Source organism: Halyomorpha halys, unplaced genomic scaffold, assembly GCF_000696795.3.
Source record: "Halyomorpha halys isolate HHAL.00 unplaced genomic scaffold, Hhal_1.1 Scaffold833.1, whole genome shotgun sequence".
Lineage (NCBI taxonomy): Eukaryota > Metazoa > Arthropoda > Insecta > Hemiptera > Pentatomidae > Halyomorpha > Halyomorpha halys.
The window spans coordinates 511032-525211 of record NW_027109632.1 but is presented as its reverse complement, the minus strand read 5'-3'; the positions used below and the strand labels follow the sequence as shown (position 1 = coordinate 525211).

The following is a 14180-nucleotide window of genomic DNA, read 5'->3' as shown; positions in this document are numbered from 1 at the left end:
TATTACCTAATATTAAAGGTATAATTACAATTAAAGTATGAAGTTTCTTTATCAAATTAAAGTAGAATATAATACATTTGAGATGGAAGAAGTTAAATTTGACTTGGAAAGGGTTTCACTTGCATTGAAGGATTTCTATTACTTGAAAGGTTTAGAAACATTATCTTTTAAATGGGATCTGTAAATTGTATTAAATAATGAAGTATTGTGAATTAAAGTACTAGAATTTCATTCAAAAAAATATTTTTCAGTCATCTACAAGAAGCAAACCTGAAATCGTTGATGATTCTGGAAACTATTCTGTTGTTGTATTCCGAGATGATAATTTTGCAGATAATTTGTATCAGCACTGTGACAATATTAGATCTGCTGTTCAAGGATTAATAAAAATGTATTGCTGTATGTTTAGAGCAGATTTTCAGTTATTACCTCTTCAACCCATTCCAACAAGTTAGTTAAATGTTATTATATTCAAGTATATATTAGTTATTATGATAAAAAAAAGATAATATATATTAATGGTTATTATTTTATTTCTTGGAAAGATTGTGGAAATGTTCGTATTTTATTCTGGTTATATAATGAAAAATTGTCCAAAACTAGTATAACATGTTTTCTATATAGTGCATAATTTTCCTGAATTTATGATTATGTGTAAATGTACCATTTATTTGAAACTTATTTTCAGAATCTGAGATTTAATGATGTAATGTTTTTTTTAAATTTTTATCTTGTCTGTTTCAATTTTTCAAGAACTAAACATTTTAACTTTAGATGCATTATAAATATTGTCTAATCAACAAATTTTTCCCTTGTGTTTAGTCTTTTACTATAACTTGAAAAATCATTATTCACTTTTTATGTATTTTTACAGTTTTTTTTCCTTCTTCCTTCCCCCAGTAACCCTGTGAGAGTGCCATTTATTAATTTAACATACATGATCCATACTCTCGAGAGCATATGGCCTTGCAAGAAGCATAGTACATTTTCATAACATATTTAGGTATTCATATTTATAGAAAAAATAAAGAAAATACTAAGTAAATAATTGTAAATATAATGAAGAAAAGGAAGGCCTGTGTTGAAGCATAGGCCAGGACAGACCATCAGTGGCTGTTTGTTTTATTAGCTTGGCTATGGTTAAAGTAGTTTATAGTTGTACAGTAGATTTCTGGAGTCCTGCACTGTCTGTTGATTGCACTTACATTTGTGTGTTAGTTACTGTTAGTAGCAAATTTTATAATATAAAATAAATTTTACGGTTTATTAAATGTGTAATAAATCTTGCCTACCTTGTTTACTTTTCATCTTCTTATGTTTTTTTTTTAGCATCAAAATTATCATCAGAAATTAGTGATTCAGTTTTACTATATATTGGTTGCGTCCATCGTATTTCTCAAAAATGGAGTTCAGAAGAATTTTCTATTGAAGCTCAAATTTTTCATGGAACTCGACCTGTTAGCTCACGTGCCTGTTCCCAGCCAGTCATGCTGGAAGTTTCTACCAGTCCTTATAAAAGAGCTGTTTTTGATACTTGGTAATTGTATGCTAATTCTTATTACTATAATTAAGCATAGGAGAAACTTTTCTTGACTAAACATAAAATATGATATTCACAATTAAAATTAAGTATTGTGGCTAATGCAGTTCACTGAGATTGGACTATAGGCTCTTATGTCCATTCAACACTAGAACTCAATGTTTTCCACTTATGCATTTTTACACCATGAACCCACTGGATCTGAACCTAGGGTCCTACGATCTATAGGGAACCAGTGTAAATCTTATCTTATCCTGATATATTTGTTTTGTTTTTTCATTATTAAGAGGTTCTAATAAGTTTTGTTTTATGCGAATGAACATAGAAACATAGGAACTCATGTTAATCAGAGTATGGTTTTAATTTGTTTAGAAATTTTAAAGTTGTACAATAAACTTAAAAAAGGAACCTCCACTGGCAAGGTAGGGTTCAACCAAGAAGAGTTGAAGGTGGGGCAGAGGTTGTTACTCCCCATTTTACTACAGCCCTCTCCTTAGACCACCTACCATTCTTCTTAGTTGTTTTACTGCTTTGTTCAGTAGAGTTAAAGTGTACCGATTGTTTGCCCTGAAAGTTTACATATATTACTATTGATTAGGCAAAAATGGCTTTGTAATTCATTCCTAAATAGATCAGGTGGTTGTTAAAGTTTACTACTATATTAAAAAAGAGGATGAAGAGAAAGCCATGCAAATAAAAAAAAAAAACAGTTAGAGAAACCATCAGGGTTTCAGAAAGTTGTTATTGGCCTATTTTAAATGAATGAAAATTAGTTTATTTAGTTCTAATCCCACATATTTTCACTAAGCTTTCTATCATTACAAATTTCCAGTATGTTCCCTGACAAATAATGTGAAGTAATCGGTTGGTTATAGATATATAATACATCATATTATTGTAATAAATTGAAACTAATATTATATGAAGTAATAAATTTGCATAAGTATGGGCTTACATCATACAATTTTAATAACATTTTGGGTGAAAAAGGTCTCACTTGTTCAAAATAACTTCCATACTACCCTGAGTTTAATTCAGTTGAAAAGATATGGGTCTAAACTAAAAAGGGTATGTTGCCAGACATAATGTGAATTTTTATTTAAATTCTATAGAATCATCATTGTTGTGGAAGCAATGCACGATTTTATAATTTCTTTGACAATGATGATGTTTTTTCCCTCTTACTTATTGGAAGCTGGCTGAAGAGTAGATCAAGGGACAGGTAGAATCTAAATAGTTCATCTAGTAAGATCATTTGGAGGGAGTTAGGGGAAATGTCTGCCTACATGGTCCTCTCACCGTCACCAGTCAACACTTCTTGGATAACCTTAGCCTTTATAAAATACTATATACCAGGGGTGGCCAACAAGTTAATCAGGATAGATCTGTCGATCGCGAGGCCTATTTTGGTTGATTGTCGATCGCTCACAATGTCTGTGGTGGAATTCCGTGTATCATGAACTTCGAAGCAATTGTTGAAGACAAAACTTTCCAGCTATATTTTAATACATTCTAAGAATTTTCAAAGGTCATAAATTCGTGGAATTCTGACACCCTGATACACCTCACACTGCACAATATATTTTGACTTACGTGTTACACTTCTCACCGGCCACAAAGCATGGACTCATTGTAATTATCTTTGTCAGGATATAAACCTAATTATCATTCCTTGGTTACTTATATGAAAACTCAGTCTTACCATAAATGTTAAGGCAAGAAAGTCTGTCTTAATCTGTGGCTACTTTGAATTAATAAATATTGTTAATAATTATCTATGTTCTGTTAATTCTCCTAGATATGAGTTTTTTGACCCTTTAAATAATTGTTGTTTTTCCGTATGTATGTAGATAAGCCGTATATCTATATTTCATTATGGGGTGTACTCAGAAAGCTTTTAATGGATTAGAAAAAAGTAAGTCATATTATTCTTTCATGATAAATTTTCCTGGCACCAAAAAAAACGTGAAAGTGAAATATTTAAATCAAATTATCAGCCTTACTGTGCTTTCTTATAATAAATTTCTCATATTTACGTACAAATAGTACAACTTATGCAAGTTTTTAGGTACTGCATGTACGGAATGCTGCTATCAAATGTTGGGTCTGGAAATTTATTTTCTTATGAGCATATATTTCGAAAACTTGATAAGTGATTAAAAAAATAGCTTTGAACATATATTTTTCTTACTTACTCATACCTCACTGGAATACATCTTATACTGAAACACGGTGTATAAACTTAGTATGCATTTCACAACTAGAGTACGACTATGTAAGTCGATTGCAACACACTTTTAAGATACAAAGTAGATCTTATATACTGAAATGTTGGCCACCCCTGCTATATACCATACTCTACCAGAGGGTGGTTGCAAGCCTCACGATTGGCTAAATCAAAACTCTAAAATCTGTTTTATGTTTAGTTACCTTGCACCCTACTATTTATTGAAGGTTGAAAAAAATCACTTGGTGTCACCCTTGTTAAGTTGACAAAACTGCTGAAATCTATCTGTTTTCAGAGAGATAGTTGACCATGGATAAATTATATGAGAAGATGGTTGGGGGGTGCGGTCAAAATATAAACACAAATAAATTTAAATAACTTCCAGTTTTAATGTATCCAGGAGATTATAACTTTTCTTTTTTTTTTTTTTTTTTTAGCTCTTGTGTTTATTGTTGGTACTTATTAAATTAACATCATGATATTACCTGATAATAATTAAAAGATTTATAAACTAATGCTAATGAGATTGCAGACATTTTTATAAAAATTCTGAAACTCAAGTGTATTAAGTTATTTCTGTTGAATTGATTGATAAAATTTCATTATTAGCATTTTCAATTAATATTTCACCTTACTACAAGTATTTTCAACTTTGTAATTTAACTGAGTTTTATATTGTTTTCAATCTTTTTTTTCTTTCAGGCTTCATTTTGAAGGAATTAATACCTACCAGTCCATACCTGTCAGTGCTTTACCTAGAGAATCTCGTATAGTTGTTGTCGTTATTGGACAAAAACTTGTGGAAGAAACTATTCAAAAAGTTGAATTAGGATGGGCTGCTATACAGTTGTTTAATTATAATGGGTAAGTGTTAGAGAAAAATAATTTTTGTTTAGTGGATGTTCTTTAGATTTTGTTTCTGTTAAATGTCTTAAAAATCAAATAGATTGATGCCAAATATTTTATAATATCTATTCCACATTTTATGTTCTTATTTCGAAGCTTTTTTGTCCTTAATTGTGTGTCTAGTATAAAACTAATCATATTTACTCAGAACTGCCTATTATGTACCTATGACTATTTGATAATTACAGTTACTATCCATAACCTTCTCCCTTTATAGCATAGCCAAATTTATAGTATCATTATGCATCTTAATGTGTTATTGGTATATTTTTGTTTCTAGATTTTTGGAACTGGAACTGAAACTGAAATGGCAAATTTAAATTATTATTTTGAAGTATAAATATTTCAATTTATAGTTTTTCATTGCATGACATTATTACTGTAACCATTGAACACTGTTGTGATTTATTGAATAAATATCGGGTTATTTTGAAGTATCGGATTGTAAAATAAGTTCATAGGGTTTTTTACTGATGATTAAAATAAAAACTTCAGATTCTTGTAAATATTGTTAATCAGTTATATATGACCCATTTTGATCTATTACATGGTGCCATCTTTCAGGTAGTTTTTTAATTCCGTCCTCCCAGAACTGCTCAGATTTTCACGCAATGAACTCGTTTGTGTGCGTTGCAGTCCTCAAGCGAATTAAAGTGTTTCCCGTTAAGAGAGGTTTGATAGGCCCGAAATATGTGGAAATCTGTTGGAGAAAGGTCTGGTGAATAGGGTGGGTGGGGGATCTCATCCCAGCCAAACTCCAATAATTTCTACCAGGTCTGCTAAGACACATGAGGATGGGCATTATCGTGATTGAAAACTATGCCTTTGCGATTAGCCAATGCTGGACACTTTTACTCAACCGCTGCCTTTAATTGTTCCAACTGGGCACAGTTGAACATTAATGGTCTTGTTGGGCGAGAGGAGCTCAAAATAAAGGACACCTTTCCAATCCCACCAAATGCACAGCAGTATGAAGCAGGATGAAATCCCACTTTTAGAGTTGTTGATGGCGGGTCATTTCATTTTCCTCAGGACTTTTTCCTCATAATATTATTTTACAGGATCCACTTTTCATCCCTAGTTGTCAACCTCTTTAAAAATTGATCATTAAAATTTCATTTCAGGAGGGAATCGCTAATGGATATACAGTCCAATAAATTCTTTTCTGTCAAATTGTGAGGAACCCATATATCACTTCGAGAAACATATCCTGCAGCCCCCAAATGATTTAAGACACTTACATGAGATATGTTAAGTGTTTCTGTGATATCCTGTGTCGTAGAGTGAGGGTTATCTGTGACCAATGCTTGAATTTGGTCATCATCAACAGTTGAAGGACAACCCGAGCGCTTTTTGTCTTCCAAGTCAAAATTTCCGGTTCTGAACCTAGCAAACCACTTATGAACAGTGCTTTCTCCTGAGGTATTGCCATACCCTCAGCAAATTTTGTTAACCAATAATTTTGTTTTGTGCAGCGGATTTTCCTTTTCGGAAATAAAAAATCATTAAATGACGAAAATGAATTTTTTTGTTTTCCATTTGAGCAAGCAAAATACCATTTAAAGATAAGGAATCTCGGTTGAAACTGATGCATAAAAGCACCTTAACTAATGCTTTTTTGGAATATGTAAACATTTTTGACCAAGTAAACATTTTATAAACACAGATAGGATTAAATTGAAATATTGAAAAACGCTACGAACCTATTTTACAACCCAATATCATACATATCAAAAGGTTTCTATTAATTTCTTAGAAAAAAAATATATTATTTCATATATTAATATAATTGAAATGGTATTACCTTAAAGAAACTTTAAATATATATATTTTTTCTTAATGTAATTGGTTCTATTGGATGAGTTTCATTAAAGTAATTAGATATTGTGAATGAAAGTATTTTATTTTTATTTTCTATTAATATTTTTTCTGTACTCACATCTTATTCTGATATCCTCTCATTTGTATTATTGTGGTTCAATATTCATCAAATAAAAGAGAAAATTTAATCAGTACACACACAAGAAAACTTTTAGTAAGTAGTAGGAAGTTTCATATGTCAATTGATTATTCATTGTTTTTGTAAATTTAGGGAACTTGTGCAAGGTAGTTATATGTTACCTTTCTGGGAAGGAGAAAGAAGTAAGCGTTTAGGACCTGCTCCAGGGCCTGGAACTCATCCATATGGAGATGTAGATCCAGTAATTGGTATGTAACTACAAAATCTTTCATGTTGAAACCATTCACTTAAATGATGTGTATTGTTAATATTTTATGAAAAATTAAAAATTGTCACCAAATTGGAAAAATTATTGCTGATTAAAACCAATAACAACAGCTTATATCAATTTCAAAGTATAGTTATTGTCAAATTTTTGTTGTGCTGTGTGAATTAGAATGATTACTGATTATTCCTTTTCAGTATTATTTTATTTGTGGTATCTCTCTTCATTTCTCTTATCTTAGCAAATATTCAGTATTTTTTTTTTATTCTTTGTAATAATGGATAAATTATAATATTCAATTTGTGAGTGGAAAATCAGCTATATCTGTCACTGGGCCATGGTACTGTGGTGATGGTTAGGTCTGAATTCTCTCAGTGATAATATTTGCACAGCTTAACTGCTCAACTTTATGAATTAATGTACTCACAAATTATTAATGGTTCCAGCTGCTTATTCAACATTCTTGCATTCCTCTATCTCTTACTCAAAATGAACAAAGATGCCATTCATAAAAAAATGAGTTTATGTAAAGGTTCTGTAAAAGAAAAATTAATGCTTGCCACCATTACCACATCTTCATGGTTCCAATTAAATGATTAAATCATTTATTTTTTCAATAATAGCAACTTAGAAAAATTAAAAACTGGAAACTTAAATTTAAAAACTAAGTTAATATAAACTTATAGGTAAAAAAAAAACCCTCTTATCAATAGAAATCTTAATAAATGCTGTGAAACTGTAGTATGAGCAATTTATTATTAATGGACTCATATATCTGATATTTAACTTTTATTTATTTAATTGATGAATCTGTTTAATTTTTATATTTTAATTATAATTTGTTTATAATATAATAATTAATTATATATCTGTTTAATGTACATTTTATAAAAATCTTTAAAATGGTAAGATATAATCTTCCAAATTATAATTGTACTGTTTGTAAGTTTTATTCAATATTACTTCTTTGTTTTTGCAGGGATTGAACTTCAAGATTATGGCTGTGATATTAAATTTCCTAAAATAGAGATTCATCCTATTCCTCCTGATGGTGTTTATGATTTTTGTTCACTTGATCTTAATACTCAACAGCAGCTGCTTGAAATCATTAGTCAAGATACTTTTTCAAAGTAAGAATGTGTGAGGGTAATCAATTTATTAATGTTTATTATTATTGTTCACTTGATCTTAATTCTCAAAAACCCCTTGGTTGAAATCATTTAGTCAACATACGTTTTCAAAGTAAGAATGGTTTAGGGTAATCAATTTATTATTATTGTTTAAGTAAAGTATAAAATTTAAATTTGTCAATATAAATTTAAATTATGATTAATTGTTTTGTCAATGTTCCTCAGAAAAACTAATTTATTAGTCCAGTGGCTTTCTTCAATAGGTAAAATTTATTGTACCATTTATAAGTTTATTTTTTCTATTTCAAAGCTATTATTGTTTAAATAAATGGTTTATATGGTTAAAGTATAATCATTTGTGGTATTCTATGGTGTCTTATGTTAAATTACATGGTAATAGTTTGTCTTCTTCTCTTGTAATCATGGAATCTGTGTTAGTCTTTTATGCAACATGCAACAACAGAAAATTTGGTCAACCGGGTAAGAATAACTTTTTCTATTCATTAGTTAGCCCTGAAAAATTCCTTTATAAATAAATTTTATTAAAATATATTTAATTTTTTTTTCTTGCTTGATATTGATTTAGATTGTTTTTACTTTACATCCATTGAACAATTAATTGCTGAGTCCAGTTATCTAAAATTCTAGTCTATTGTATATTTCAATCAACTGAAATATTATCTTATTATTAGTTATTGTTAAACAATTTCATTTATTATTCAATTAACCTGTATAACATTATATCCTTCTTTTGCTTCCTTGACTTTACAGACAAAAATGTATAACTCAGTTAAATTTTGACCAATTTAAAATATCATTGTGAGTCTGAACTTTGAGGGAAACAGGTTTCATCCTTTAGCCTTAATAGTCATTAGATTTAAACACAAAAGAATGAAAGTCATTTATGAACTTACCCCATTTCAGTATAGTAAGTCTGCAATTGCTCCTACATTTGAACTTTCAAATTTTTGTATTATAAAATAAACCAACCAATTATTTTCAAGATTTTTCTGTAGAGAGAAATGGTATGACATATCTATTGACAAAGTTTTAAATCTCCACCTTTAAAATTAAATTATCGATAGCCTACCGAATTCAAATTTTTATATTTTAGTTTGCAATGGCCCTTGCTTAACTTAATTTGTGTATTAAGTAGTTCTATTTTTGATATTTAAAAAATCTCTGGGATTAATAGTGGTTATTAGAATTGTTATTGCTTTAATTTAATTTAGTTTTAATTAATTCAAAACTATTTACTTCCTCTCGCTAAGCTCGATCAAAAGGTAGACAGAATCCCAATGGATCCTTTTGGGATGAGGTTGGGGCCTTTCGAAGCTGGGGCTCTTCTCACTGCAGTGGATAATCTAGTGTATTTGATGAACTGAAAAGAATCTATCTTCCCTGGCATTGCCCCAACCTCAGCTGAAAAGGATCTGTGGGGGATTAGGTAGCTCTTGAGCAAGCATAGTGAGTGGAAGTCCACTCTTGAATGCTGTTTGGGAATTTGCACCGCTTAGTTAATGCTAGGTGTTATTAATAATTTTCTTTTTAAAATGAATTTTAATAATGAAATGCTATTTAAATTTTACCTCATAAATATGAATAACATAATGGTGTCAGGTTATAACCTACAACATAGTTTTTGGTTTTAGCTATAACATGGTTTTAATAAACTTTTTCATTAGAAACTAAAAACATTCAATCAGAAATCTTCCAAAAATAACTTTTTTGTTCAATAAATTAATATTAAATTATGGTACCTAGTTGTGAGTACTATTGTGAAGTGTTGTCGAAACTGATTACTGTAAAGATATAATTTTCTGTTATCTAATGGCTTATGTATTTAAACTTGTATTTTTAAAAATTTAAGTAATCAACAATTTTTTAGCCCTATGGATGTTGATAGAGAGATAATGTGGGAAAAAAGACATTATTTGTTAAATCATCCTCAAGCATTACCAAAAGTTTTGCTTGCTGCCCATAGTTGGGATTATTCTTGTCTTCAAGATTTGCATTCGATGTTACATTCATGGGCGGCCTTGGACCACGTTAGTGCGCTTCAGTTACTATTACCCTGGTAAGTTGGGTTTATTTAAAAATATTGATGAAGGAAACAATAAAGAGAAAAAATAAAATGACAACTTTCAATTCAAATTTTTGAGATATATGTAAAACATAAAACAAAGTCCTCAATTTAAAACTCCATTTCATGGTCTATTATTGTAATCTATCTTGCCATTATTTGTAGATTCCTTATCAAAGAAATATTGATAACCTAAAATTTAACTAATGAGAAAAAAAAAATGAATCAAATGAAAATACAATTTTTTATTTAATATAAGTCATAAAATCAACCCTCTTTTTGTTGATTGAATATTTATTATACACTAGCAAATGATTATTGAATATCAAGTTTAAGTTATACACTTTTCTTAAAATTTACTTTCTTCCTTATTACATTGGAACCTTGGTATAGTGAATATCCATATAATGAATTCTTCCTTGTAACAAATTTTTAAAATCCCCTTGAACTAGCCATTTCATTCAAAGGATAATTGATGAATAGAGTATGTAAAAAAAAAAAATTGTGTGTAAATATAATTCCATATAACAACTTTTAAATTTGTTGAGGAAAATATAAGTTATCTTTGTGCTAAGAATTTTCGCATTGATGATCTCTTCTTTGGTATAATGACCTCTATATTATGAATTATGTTTCTCGCCTCAGCGCACATGATGCATGTGTCTTGACATGAATTAAGAGTCTTCTCCAGTGCTCCTTTACTCTTCAGTTGTGTTCACAGTTTTGTCTACTGTTGTAGCCTATGCTATAAAATTTTGGTAACCCATAATTGAAGTGCATTGTATGTGTTGTTTAGTTGATGGTTAATAAATGGAAAAGTTATTCATTAAACATTGAGTTCAAACAAAAGATTATGAAAAGGGTGTAAGACAACCCAACGGAGAAAAACAAAGATAGCAAAAAAAAAAAAAAAATTTTGGGAAAGGAAGTGCAATGTCTTTGAAATTAGAAAGATAAAATCTTATGAATTTGAGAATGTTATGAAGTGGCTAAAACAGTGACATGTTAAAAATATAATCTAATTTTCCAATAAAACGCTCAACAGTTTGCTATAGATTTGAAAAAAAAAAAAAACATTATGATTCATTTATTATTTCTTATACTATACATATTTTCATGACAATCAGAGGTTGAATTCCTTATAATTCATTATAAAGAACTAAAAATATACTATGTAAACCTCAATATGATGAGTATTTTTAGTTGTCCAAACCCCAGTATGATGAATTTTTCAAACTCCATTGAGATTCGTTATATCGAGTTTCCTCATCTACTATTTAATAATAAATTTTTGTTTCATGGGGTACTATTAGTATTTGTTTTATGGGATCAGCATTAATAATATTTGATATTTACAAAATGTTTATCATTATCACTGATTGTTAATTCCTAATGCCTAATAAAAATATTAATGGGCTATACTTAGGCCAATAAATAAAAATTATTGATGAAAAATTTATCATAATTATACACATTGGTTCAATTGATTTTGGCCAATGTGTACTTATAAATTTAATAAGACAACAATCACTATAAATAAGTCTGTTTGGCCTTTGTGTATTAATACCACTTTTTTCTCGAGTAGATAAAACTAATTTTTTTAATTGTTTCATTATTTTAATAGTTTTGCTGACAATGAAGTACGATCATTTGCTGTTGGTTGTATTAGTAAACTTAAAAGTGATGAATTGGTTGATTATTTGCCACAAATTGTGCAAGCACTAAAATATGAAAACTATGAAGCTTCAGCTTTAGCAAAACTGCTTCTTGAAAGATCTCTCAGTTCTCCAAGAGTGGCTCATTACTTATACTGGTTGCTTGTTCAGGAACTTCCTGGAGGTACTCCTCAGGTGAAAATATTTCTTGTTTATTTCAGCATTTATAGTGAATAAATTTGTATTCATTGCATATTGTTTCTGATCTTTTTAGAATTCATGTGAATTAGTTGATAAATCACTTGTTTCTGAAGCTCGATATTATAGAAGACTGCAACTTGTTTTACGGGCTTTATGGGCAATATCTGGAGAGGCATTGAGAAAAACATTTGTTTCACAAGACTTATTGGTTAAGGTAATGGTTTTACATTATTATCTTTTAATTACAATTGTAATAATAGTTGATTCCAAGAAAATATTAATATAATTACTATGATTATATTGTTTCTTAAGATTTAGCCAATCCCATGGGCTGCAAAGTTTTTACACTCATTTAATATTATTCCTACGTAATGGCATTAGTGTTATATAATTGCCTAATCAAAGGGAATTTTGTTGGGAAATATGGTCCAGAAAAAAATAAACACAGTATGTATAGTTGTTCTTTTAATGTGTGCCGACATTTAGGTCTAAGTTGTAGGCCTCCGTTAGGGTAAAGAAAAGTAAGATGTAACCATTGTAGAAATGAAAAAAAAATTATACTAGGAAACACGTAAGTGAATATGAAACGATTGATATATCAAAATATATAAAAATTGCAACTTCTGAACATGTCACCCTATTTTACCTGGCTCTTTGAAATCGCTTGGTGTGCAGTGAGGCTACCAACTTTTAGAAACTTGGAACATCATCCAACAGGAGTATTGAAAGTTCCATTGAAATTTCAGAATAAGGTTTAATTACGCAAATGTATTTGTGTATGTGTATAAATATATATTTAAATGTTAAGCTTGATTCATTAAGAATAGAGGAGTAACTCTGTGTGGTGATGTTGATCAGAATGCGAAATTTAAGATTTACTTCCTAATCTGTGAGGGCACTTTGGCTTGGTTAGTTTATTGTATTATTGGTTAAGAGTATACAATATTATTTAACTCATTTTGCTTTGTTATTTTAATGTTGCATATTTTGAAAATATGTGAGCTGATTCAAAATTCATCTAATTAGGTACAAAATTCTTATTAAATGTGATACTTTTTCCCTTTTAGAATGAATAAATTAGTTTTTAATTTATCATATCAGTATTAACATATATTGATACTATTTAATTAAAGTTTTGTTTTTTAAAGAGGAGTTACTCATTGACATTTGTCTAAAATATAATTCATTTGTTATCAGTTATTTGTTGTATTAAGGAGGAAGGACCATTAAATCTCTAACCTTTGATTATTTTCAGAGAATGTCCGACATTGCCGAGAATGTTAAGCAATCAAAGGAATCAACAAGATTAAATGTTTTAATGGAAGGCCTCCATGGTCTACACAAATCCCTATCTGATGACCCAACTTGTTTACCTCTTAGCCCTAGCCTGCATGTAAATGGGATTCATGTTAAGTCATCCTCATACTTTCCTTCAAATACTTTGCCACTGAAAATAAATTTCACCAGTGAAGAGGCCATTATTCCAGCTATTTTCAAAGTGATTTGTTTTTATTTATTTTCAAATTATTTTGTGTAACTATTAGTAAATATCTTAAAATAAATTTTTATTTTCATAGGTAGGTGATGATTTGAAACAAGATATGCTAACATTACAGATGATCAGAATAATGAACAAACTATGGTTAAAAGAGGGTCTTGATTTGAAAATTGTGACTTTTGGTTGTGTTCCAACTGGATTTAAGAAAGGTAGTTATTAATGTTCCTTAAAGATTAAAGATTCCTTTTAGGGTTTGTTAAATTTTGACTTATTGTTGCTGATTAAGTACTGGCTTGATTAAAATTTATTTTTTAGATTTTATATTTGAATTAAGTTACCACGTCTTCTAAGCCATGCCATTTGCAATAGCTTTTGCAAACTTGAGTTTTCCAGTTTTATTTGTTTAAGTTCTTCCCTCATTTTCACATTCTGTTTCCTTAATTCAATAGAAGACTTTTCTTCCAAAAACATGAAGTTGTCAACCTTGTAGGTGGTCTAATTTTAGAACCATTGCAGATATTTCAGATCAGATCTGTAAGAGTCTGAATCAAGTAACTTTTGGGATACAAGGTTACTTAATACATAATTAAAATGTAAAGTTGCTGTGTTAGGTCTTAATTTTTTTTAAAAATCATTTTTGTGGTTATTATCCTTATTTTAGTTTTATTTTAACTTAAGTACTTCCATTAATTTTTTTATCATGTTTGATTAAAGT

General features: G+C 29.3%; 1 protein-coding gene across 2 annotated transcripts in view; it reads left to right on the top strand.

Moving 5' to 3' along the window:
- Nucleotides 1–14180, top strand: part of Pi3K68D (phosphatidylinositol-4-phosphate 3-kinase catalytic subunit Pi3K68D) — a 38615-nt gene that overhangs the window by 10308 nt on the left and 14127 nt on the right. For both annotated transcript variants that reach the window (XM_014429881.3, XM_067047790.1), the window contains exons 13-22: nt 252–450; nt 1330–1537; nt 4470–4631; nt 6766–6881; nt 7878–8028; nt 9917–10105; nt 11736–11961; nt 12041–12181; nt 13223–13465; nt 13545–13674. In XM_014429881.3, coding sequence (XP_014285367.1) covers nt 252–450; nt 1330–1537; nt 4470–4631; nt 6766–6881; nt 7878–8028; nt 9917–10105; nt 11736–11961; nt 12041–12181; nt 13223–13465; nt 13545–13674 — 1765 coding nt within the window. The remainder of the gene's footprint in view (nt 1–251; nt 451–1329; nt 1538–4469; nt 4632–6765; nt 6882–7877; nt 8029–9916; nt 10106–11735; nt 11962–12040; nt 12182–13222; nt 13466–13544; nt 13675–14180) is intronic.